The sequence below is a fragment of the Misgurnus anguillicaudatus genome, unplaced genomic scaffold (genome assembly GCF_027580225.2).
Source record: "Misgurnus anguillicaudatus unplaced genomic scaffold, ASM2758022v2 HiC_scaffold_34, whole genome shotgun sequence".
Lineage (NCBI taxonomy): Eukaryota > Metazoa > Chordata > Actinopteri > Cypriniformes > Cobitidae > Misgurnus > Misgurnus anguillicaudatus.
The window spans coordinates 2,415,448-2,426,185 of NW_027395284.1; the positions used below are offsets into that span (position 1 = coordinate 2,415,448).

At 39.4% G+C, this 10,738-nt stretch overlaps 1 protein-coding gene across 1 annotated transcript in view; it reads right to left on the minus strand.

Moving 5' to 3' along the window:
• LOC141363328 (sphingosine kinase 2-like) overlaps nucleotides 1-9,100 on the minus strand; it is a gene marked incomplete at its 3' end in the record, with an annotated part of 28,269 nt that extends 19,169 nt beyond the window's left edge. Inside the window, exon 1 of the mRNA XM_073865966.1 lies at nucleotides 8,533-9,100. Within this exon, the coding sequence (XP_073722067.1) occupies nucleotides 8,533-9,085 (553 nt within the window). The remainder of the gene's footprint in view (nucleotides 1-8,532) is intronic.
• Nucleotides 9,101-10,738: the final 1,638 nt, after the last annotated feature.

Consider the following 10,738-nt stretch of genomic DNA (forward strand, 5'->3'; position numbering starts at 1 on the left):
AAAAAGTCCCCCAGATATCTACAGATAGAAATTCATTAATTTACAGTATTATTGAGCTTAAAAATCTCTTATATGTTTACCTCATGACACTCTTCTGCAGTTAATCTGTTACTAAACTGTGTAATCATTCAGACTTACATGCAAAATCTCAGAGGACGCACCAGTAAGAAATTACCAAGAAACCTCAGCAGTCAAATACAGTAATAACAATCCACATCTATCCATCTGTTTCCATCGTTCATTCTTCCTAATACTGAGAGAAAGCAATGAAACATCATTGAGAACACTATTAAGTTTCCTTTCTTGAGCAACAACATCTGAGTGGCAAACCTTTCTCTTGTATGAATGAAAGCTGATCTGTAATCAGATCTTATCTAATCAGTTCTCAGTGTTCTCGTGTATGCTGCGGTGTGTCTGATCCTGACCTCAGGTGTGTGTTTACAGCTATATAAAGGCTCTCAGAGGGATGCAAAATAAAGAGACGCACTGTCCCACGATGGCTTTGGTCTCATTATTTCACAGGACAAACACTATCACCTTATGTCTTATTTCTTATGTCTGCAGAGTTTACTGTACTACTACAGAAAAACTCATGGAAACACTTTCTGAAGAACATGATGATGTGAATTAATAAAGCCCAAGCACAGCTCACTGACATGATGCTTGGGTATACTGGGACATTTCCAGGGGATTCTAGGGGTCATTAGATGGTTGTTAGGGAATTCTGAGGTCATTATGATGGTTGTTGGGGAATTCTGCGGGGGTTGTTAAGGTGTTCTTGATGGTTGTAAGGGAATTCTGGTGGTCGTTAGGGTGTACTAGATGGTTGTTAGGGATTTCTGGGGGTTGTAAGAGTGTATTAGATGGTTGTTAGGGTATTCTGGGGGTCATTATGATGGTTGTTGGTTGTTGGGGAATTCTGGGGTGTTGTTAAAGATACAATTTGTATTTATGTGCCGAAAGATGGCGCCAGATCAAACAAAAACAATGATGCTGTTTACTGACGCTCTGAAGCAGCGTGGAATTATGGGATTTGTAGTCTTTAACTTTAGCCATCAATCAGACGAGAACGAGAAATCACGTTGATGGATAAGGTAATCAAGTCTTATAAATGTTGCATTTGATGACATCGTTTATTTCATTATGTAAGTTTATATGTGATGTTCAAAACGACATTGTTAGTCATATTGATATTACAGTATTAGTCCAAATTCGATGGTAAACACAGCTCAGAATTAAGTTTTCAACTTACAATCTACAATGATTTTTCACATAATGTTTTGACAGTACAAATCTTATTGTGAAGTGTCTTAAAATGACCATTTATATTGCTGTACAATACCTTTTGATGTGCATATCGTCCGCGGGAAGACGCGCTGATTACAGTCTACACACTAATGTTGTGATCAATATAATAGCATACGTTTTTGAAGGGTTACGAATCAAAACAACTCACCCATCGCGTAAAACACAAGCAGGATCAGAATCTCACAATACCTTTGATGTGCATATCGTCCGCGGGAAGACACGCTGATTACAGTAATGTTGTCATCAATATAATAGCATACGTTTTTTGAAGGGTTACGAATCAAAACAACTCACCCATCGCGTAAAACACAAGCAGGATCAGAATCTCGGTCTAGTTAAATGTTGTCGTGAAGCTCTCTCTATCCAGATAATGCAACACCAAATTGATCCTCCCTCGTTTTGTTCCAAACTCTTCTTGGGTCGTTTGGTTGGCCCGTACGCTTACAGGAGCTGACACAACCAGCAGCAGACGGTAAAGAGTTATCCATAACTCCATAAGCACGCGCATAGTTCCGCATTTGTCCACAACACTGGCTGCGTCCGAAAACTCAAGGCAGTGAGGACTGTGAGGACTTGTGGCCTCGCTGCCTCATGAGGACATGACTTCGGACTCGGAGGCCTGAAGGCCGCTCAGAGAAAGGCTTTCCGACGCACTTCAAAGGCAGCGTGTTTGAAATATAAACAGAGAGCGCCTTTGTGATAACTAATCACATATTTGAAAACTACAATACTAATTTCTCGCTAGATATGAAATTAAAATGCTTAAAAAGTGAAAATATACGTTTATTTTCACTAAATTTGTGCTCCAGCCGCTTCCTTGGCCGCCATTTTATTTTTACCAGTGTGGTCATGTGGTTTACGTCAGTAAAGGCGGTGACAAAGGGTCACATGGATATTAACGTCATTGACAGGAGACTGCACTGCCCCGTGTCAATGTTTTGAATGGAAATTTTCTCACGATTTACAAGTAGTAGAAAACATTACAGATATTGATAGTAATCAGCTGGACAAAATATATAACACTGGCCTAGTGGTTTTTGGAGATTTTACTGCAAATATCTTACAAATTGCACCTTTAAGGTGTACTTGATGGTTGTAAGGGAATTCTGGTGGTCGTTAGGGTGTACTAGATGGTCGTTAGGGAATTCTGGGGGTTGTAAGAGTGTATTAGATGGTTGTTAGGGTATTCCAACATGATCTCACAAAGTTCCGTTACATAGTCACGGAATTTTGTGCTCATTTTTCCGTGGCATTCTCACGGACTTCCGCATTTTTCCGTGGCCCTGCTACGAACTGTCTTTTTCCATGGCATTCTCACGGATTGGTTACTCAACTGCTTTTTCCTATTTTCAAACCATTTTCGCTTCGGTTTAGGGTTAGATTTGGTGTTTGCATTAGTATGTCACTTTAACTATTGGTTTATACTATTTTTTCTGATTTATTCGTTTATATTTTCTAAACTTTAAACAATTGTCGCCTGGCGTTGGGGTTAGAGTTGGGTTTAGGTAGGGATGTCATTTCATGTAAATCTAAACCTAAACCGAAGCGAAAATGGTAAGAAAATAGGACAAAACAGTTGAGTAACCAATCCGTGAGAATGCCACGGAAAAGACAGTCCATAGCAGGGCCACGGAAAAATGCGAAGATCCGTGAGAATGCCACGGAAAAATGAGCACAAAATTCCGTGACTATGCCACAGAAATTCGTGAGATCAGGTTGGGTATTCTGGGGGTCATTATGATGGATGTTGGTTGTTGGGGAATTCTGGGGGGTTGTTAAGGTGTACTTGATGGTTGTAAGGGAATTCTGGTGGTCGTTAGGGTGTACTAGATCGTCGTTAGGGAATTCTCGGGGTTGTAAGAGTGTATTAGATGGTTGTTAGGGTATTCTGTGGGTCATTATAATGATTGTTGGTTGTTGGGGAATTCTGGCGGGTTGTTAAAGTGTACTTGATGGTTGTAAGGGAATTCTGGTGGTCGTTAGGGTGTACTAGATGGTTGTTAGGGAATTCTGGGGGTTGTAAGAGTGTATTGGATGGTTGTTAGGGTATTCTGGGGGTCATTATGATGGTTGTTGGGGAATTCTGGGGGGTTGTTAAGGTGTACTTGATGGTTGTAAGGGAATTCTGGTGGTCGTTAGGGTGTACTAGATGGTCGTTAGGGAATTCTCGGGGTTGTAAGAGTGTATTAGATGGTTGTTAGGGTATTCTGGGGGTCATTATGATGGTTGTTGGTTGTTGGGGAATTCTGGGGGGTTGTTAGAATTTGTTGGTTGTTAGGGAATTCTGGGGGGTTGTTAAGGTGTACTTGATAGTTGTAAGGGAATTCTGGGGGTCTTTAGGGTGTACTAGATGGTTAATATGGAATTGTGGTCGTCATTAGGGTGTATTAGATGGTTGTTAGAGTATTCTGGAGGTTGTCAGGGTGTGCTAGATGGTTGTTAGGATATTCTGGAGGTTGTCAGGATGTACTAGATGGTTGTTAGGGAATTGTGGTGGTCGTTGTGGTGTATTAGATAGTTGTTAGGGTATTTTGGAGGTTGTTAGGGTGTGATAGATGGTTGTTAGGGTAGTCTGGAGGTTGTTATGGTGTACTAGATGGTTGTTAGGGTATTCTGGAGGTTGTTAGGGTGTACTAGAGGGTTGTTAGGGAATTGTGGTGGTCGTTATGGTGTATTAGATAGTTGTTAGGGTATTTTGGAGGTTGTTAGGGTGTGCTAGATGGTTGTTAGGGTATTCTGGAGGTTGTTAGGATGTACTAGATGGTTGTTAGGGAATTCTGGGGGTCATTAGGTTGTAGTAGATGGTTGTTAGGGATTTCTGGGGGTTGTTAGGGTGTTCTAGATGGTTGTTTGGGAATACTGGGGTCATTAGGGTGTACTGGATGGTTGTTAAGGGGTTCTGGGTGTTTGTAGGGTGTTCTGGGTGGTAACTAGGGTGTTTTGGGTGGTTCCTATGGTGTCTCTGGGTGTTTATAGGATCTTCTGGGGGATTGCTAGGGTGTCTCTTGGTGTTTTTATGGTGTTCTAGGTGGTTACTAGGGCATTCAGGGAAATTGCTATGGTGGTAATGGAATTCTGAGGTTGTTAGGTTTTCTTGATGGCTGCAACGGGATTCTGGTTGTTAGAGTGTTCTGGGTGATTCCAGGGTATTCTGGGTGGTTACTAGGGTATTCAGGAAAGTTGCTAGGATATGGTGTTCTGGGTGGTTCCTAGGGTGTTCTGGGTGGCTGATAGTGTGTTCTGGGAGGTTGCCAGTGTGTTCTAAGCAGTGGCGGCTGGTGACTTCTTTTTCCGAGGGTGCTCGATGCGAAGTTCATCACAACATGTATGCAGCCTAGATGTGTGTGGTCCCTTTTTCAAAATATGTGTTCTGCGACTCGAGAGATCCTGTGTGCATCACGTGTTTTGTCAAAATAAGTGCCTGCTTAGATGCGTCTAAAAGGGCAATGATAAAAGAGACACTCGCATTTGCCAGATACTCGCATAATCTCATGCATAATCAGAGTTTACTGTTAAGGGAGTGCTTTGCATGTATTTTGTGAACGTGAACGTCTCTTTTATCATAAATGGTTCTGACGCGTGTGCAGCAGGCACTTATTTTGACAAAACGCGTGATCCACACAGGATCTCTCGAGCGTAAAACACATATTTTGAAAAAAGGAACCACACACATGACACTCCGAACACTTATTTTGAATTAGTGCCCCTCGGATGAGCAGTCATGAGCTGCCACTGGTTCTAAGTGGGTACTATTGTATTTATGGAGGTTGCTAGGGTGTTTTGGGTGTCTGCTAAGGTGTTGTGTACTGGGTGTTCCACCCCTAAATCTGTGATATTGGTCTCTAGATGTATCTGAGGTCACTTCTGTTTGTAATGTAAATCTTTTGGAATTTTTGTGTTTTGTTTTATTGTGATAATCATAAGTCTGATCTTTGAGATAAATAATGACATCTTAAAAATCCAGGCCAATGTATGCAGGGATCCCTGATCAGATACGGTTTGACAGAAGAAAGGTCAAGGATAAGAGGTCATTGAAGCGATGGGAGATGAAACACTAGAGGGAATTATGGACTTGTGACATAGAAAGAAACAGACAGATCACTTCTCTCTATCTCCAACACTTGCTCTAGGGAAAACTGCACTGAGCAGAGATCTTGTGAACTTGTGAACTGTCTGTCACTACATTGTGCTGTCTCTCTCTCTCTCTGCACAATTACTCTCTTCCACTACAGTAACTGCATTTAAATGAGCATACACTTAAACTATCACACACAGCTGCTTTTCTTTCAAGCACATCACAGGGATTAATGTATAGAAATGATTTTGAATGCACAAGTAATATTCATATGACATCACTCATAAATGTATCACACATAAAATAATCTTAAAAGTCCACATGAAATGACATTTACCAGCGACGTCACTTGTGTAACGTTCAGTATTGTGTGATGTATTTCAGAGTGAAACTGGAGTGAACCGTTCCTCTTCTGAAACACCAACATGTCTGAAGAGGATTTTTGACCTGGACGTGAAATCTGAAGGTCAAATCCAGAGCATCACAACATGTCCCAATGGTAAGATACTGTTTCAAATCTGCTATCTGCCCTAAACCTTCTTTCATTCATCATTAAAATACTGCATTGACTTTTCTTAGAAAGGAATGCTCTGAAATACTCTGAAGAACAATATGACTCCCGTCCAATGATTGAAACGTCAAGGACAACTCCTACAAAATAAAAGATTTGTCACTCTTAATGTCTCTCAGCTTTTAGTTAAAAGATTAAATCTGTAATATGTAGATTTTGTTTCCTTTCCAATTTCAGAGATGAAGGACAATTCACATGTGACTTCACTTCAGTTCTCTGTGCTAAAATGGAGAAGCTCATTTAAAATACATGTATTCTGTTAAATAGTGTATTATCATCTGCTCTGGATCACATATGCTGAAACAGGCTCATCAATTAATCATATACTGTATTGAGACACTGAGCACTCAATGCTACACCGTGCCGACTCTCATCATACACTATGGTATATAAAGGGCTCAGATGCAAAATGCCACCTTCGCCAAAAAATAATGATAATGACTCTCGAGATGAATTATATGTTCATTAAATACTTTCACTTTCAGAAATACTGGTTAATCAGCTAAAAGTCCTCTAAGTGCTCCGAAGATAAATTGAAAGAACGACAATGCATGAAACAACCATGGATCACATTCAAACTTGTGTGCCTTGTGAGTACCTAAATACAACTCAAATTCGGATTTAATCATTTGCAATTTTGCAAATGTGCAATTTTGCATAGTTTTATCTTCAGTGATTTTGCACGTTCAAAGAATTAGATTTTCTTCAGAAGTTAAGACTATAAACACTCAGTGGTGCTTTCAAAACATTGTTCTTCTTTACTAGTGGCTTGACATGTCAACTTTTGGCTCGGCCAATGTGTTTATGGGCCTGTTTGCCTAAAGTGGAGGAGTGTTTGAGAAACCTGTTTGTAAAAACAATTCCAGCAAAGCCACACAAATCACCTTTAAACTGACTACAGCCAGAGTTAAAGGGTTAGGGTTTTATATAAGGAATTAATTAAGATGCTTAGCTTTACAAACATCACTTATAAATAATAACTATGTACAAACATGAATAATTTGGGTATTATTTTGGCTTGTGCTTTATGTCCATGAGAATACAGAAAATCTAAAACAATCTGTCAACAGAACCCTCAGGGTTACTCGGGGTCATTATTAAAATGACCTCATCATTCAGAACCTCCAGATTTTTGCTCTGGAACCCCAGATCTGTCTGAGTCTGATCAAATATCTGTACCCATGAAACCAAGTCTCTCTGGAGATGAAACTGGAGTGGATTTCAGCTGTTTATAGAAGAAACTGAGAATCACAGATGCATCTCTCTGGAGGAGGCTTCAAAGATTTTAATCTGGCAGATGATGTGGGACATAATTAAAGTCTTTACTGCCTAAATGATGGCAGAATAATAATTTAATCAAAGTGTATAAAACAACTGAATGCCATGCAAACAAATTTGATCTAATAAGAGAACTTGTCAGTGTTTAAGGAGACGTGCATGCACTGGAAAAGTCACTTCAAACCAGTACCTGTTAACTGGTGAAGCGTCATCAAAATCAACTAAAGGTAATGCAGTGGTGGGTCATATCCACTCACACTCTTAATAATAAAGCAATGCCATAAATAGATAAATCATTTTTGGTTCCTCAAAGAACTGTTCAGTAACAGGATCATTTAATACCTTTTTATAATCTAAGGAACCTTTCTTCATCACAAAGAACCTCTTTGGATGATAATGGTTCATATTTAGCCTAAAATATGGGTCAGTGCAATATCAGGACAGTTAGGGCATAAAATTGTGTTTTTTGTGGTAAAGTTGATGCTTTCCTGTTATGTCCTTTGTTGCCCACTCTTGTTGTTATTGTTTGTTTTAATATGATGTGATCACTGTTTTTGTCCTTGTCTTTTTGTATATAGACTGTATAGTGTTTTTGTATGTATTTATTAACTGGCATCAATCTGCCAAGGGGTCTGCAGATGGAAATTGGTCTAAGGCTATAATCTGACATATTTACATTTGTGAAAATGTTCATTAATATGTATTGTTCCCCTTTTTTTCTTTCCTTCAAATAAAAAAAATAAAATGGTTCTTCTGTGAAGCACTTTTTTTTCAGAGTGCATATTCTCTGAACACCTGTGAAACCAGATTTTAGGTGTCTTAGTTTGAGAGTTCAGACTATCAGTTCACCGGTTACACTGAGAGTCATCGAGCAGGTCAAACTTGTTCTCAACAGGAATGTCATTTTAATTGATGCATGTTTTTCTTCCTGGAAAATATTCATTTTTCATCACCACATTACAGCTCAACTGTGTGTGAATGGAATGAAACATCGTACCACCATGACATGTAGCAGAAAACACCAAGTTTTCGACTTGGGTACAATATATTAATATACTTTTTGTGCCAAGTCTAAAAAGTTCCATTTCCATAGTATGTGCCCAAAAATCAGAAATTTTTCATGTCAAAAACACTGTTTAGATAACATCCCACCAATAGAACCCAACACAAGTAGAGTACGCGCACAGACCATTATAGTTTCCATACAACTCCCAATATAACCATTACAACAAGTGTTTCACAGTTTTCCTCTCCTAAAGTCGTTTTATGAATTAAACTCTTTAAAAAGTTTGTTTCTCACCGCCTGAGTGTCCGGTACAGCGCGCGCTGTTCTGTCGGATGGCTCGCGCCCACCGCTCCGCCTCGCGCAGGTTCGCTTGCGCATCATCCTCTTGATCGAGACGAAAGCACCGCTCGTCCCTGTGTCGTACTGGACTCGAACACATCCACCGGTAGCGGTACGGGTAGAAATAGGCGCACAGGTACGCGCTCCCGTCCTCGCACTCGGCTAGGTGCGCGCGGCTCCCCGCGCAGTCGCGCAGGTCCAGATGCTCCGGTGGTGATGGAGAAGAGGTGATCTTTTGGACCGTGAGGCAGCTGTCCGTCAAATCCAGACTGTATGTGACCTGCCCTGTCTCCGCGTCCGTGAACAGACCGTGCATGTGCGCGCCCGCGGCGGGACCGTTTCTCAGCCGCTGCGACGCGTGCGGTTCATCCATCCCGTGACGGGACGTTGCTGCAGTGAGTGAGAGCCTCCACGGGACTGTGTGTGAGCAGATGTGTATGTGTGTTTGTGGGCGCGCGCGCGCGCGTGAGGGTTCAAAACATCTCTCCCTAGTGACAGAAAAGCGCATGACATTGAAATAACCGAAACATGTCAAAAAATATCATGTTATTGTATACTTACAAACAACTAACGTAGTACCATACAGTATTTGAAAGTGTGAAATGATATTTTAAGATAGTAAATTATTGCAGCGCACAGAAAATAATAATATTACCATGGGACATATTAAAAATTATGATCTTACCAAGATTCATGCTTAAAATATTATTAACTAACTCCAGCACAGTAGCTAAGTGTTATAATGCAAAAATGGTAATATAATATATTAAAAACACACTTTTTGTTAATGTTTTATTATAGTTCATATTATATTATAGTTCTATTTATTACTGCAGTACTTCTAAAGTTTGGGAAGTAATCTGGAGCAGCCAGGGGCGCAATGAACAGTTTCAAGGGGGGTATGCAAGACAGAATTTTGGGCCCCTTCCTTTAGATGATTGTTTGGTCTTCAAACCATAATGTGTAGCTATATAAAATTACTCAGTTGAGTGCGTTTATTTAATTTTACAGGTCGCATTTGCAACTAAAAGTAAATCCATGAAGCAAAAAACAAATAAATTTATTCGAAAAACGAATAGCCTACCATTTTAATCTGGAAAGGCAGAAAACATCCACGTAACTGATTTTAAATAGATCACTAAAAGAATAATAGTGCATGGAGATGCATTTCTGAACCTATGGAAATCTATGGAAGGCGCTTTGAAAGTCGCGGCAGTCGAGTTTTCTGCGCAGTTTTAGAAGCGGAATGTGTACAATTAGTTTAGCCTAAAATAGTTCATTCTTCAGGGTTCATATTGATGATCTTATAGTCCATTTAAAAATTTTCTTAGGAACTGACTGTATTCGTCAGAAAAACACTATCTTTATGTCGCTGTTCTCTCTGTGTGTGGTATGTGTTCCGTCCTCCGCTCATGACAAAAAGGGCGGCCGGCAAAAGTATTAAAAAATTAATATTACGTTGATCTTTAGTGTGCGCTTCTCCCGCACACGCCCTTCACCAGTGACACAGAAATTGCAAAAAGCACAATCGGCTAAAGTTTTAAATATAGCGTTGATTTTTAAAAGTCAAAAGCATGCGGCAATCAAATGTGCTGCTGATGAACATGGACATGCAAATTTAATTTCTGTGCACTGAAGGCTGTTTTTGAAAAGCGATTAAAGTGATATACTTCATAATATGATTTTGCACATCCAACAACAGCTATATCATTACAAAGATAATACTGCATGTTTTGGCATTTGGTAGCATATTGCAGTAGTTTATATTTGTTACGTAATGAGATGCACGGTGTTCTTTTTTAATGTTCTTTTTCTTTAATATTCACAACACTTATCAACAAAACATTGATTAAAATTAAGAGACAAATTATATTAAACGAAATTCATTTTAAGCAAACATTTGAAGCCAACAAAACTTAATTTAAACTCGAAAATTATGTCTTATGACTCACTCCATTTGTACCGTCATATTAGCCTTCAATCCATTACAATATATGGCGTTTAAAATTACAGTCTAATCTAATTAAATTGAAACAATTAAGAACATTACAATTTAAGCACAACAATACTCAAACATAAATATAAAACAGACATTCTCTATTAGGATACATGTTAAAAACAATCTGATATAGCGTTTATAATAGCTGCACTAAGTTTACTA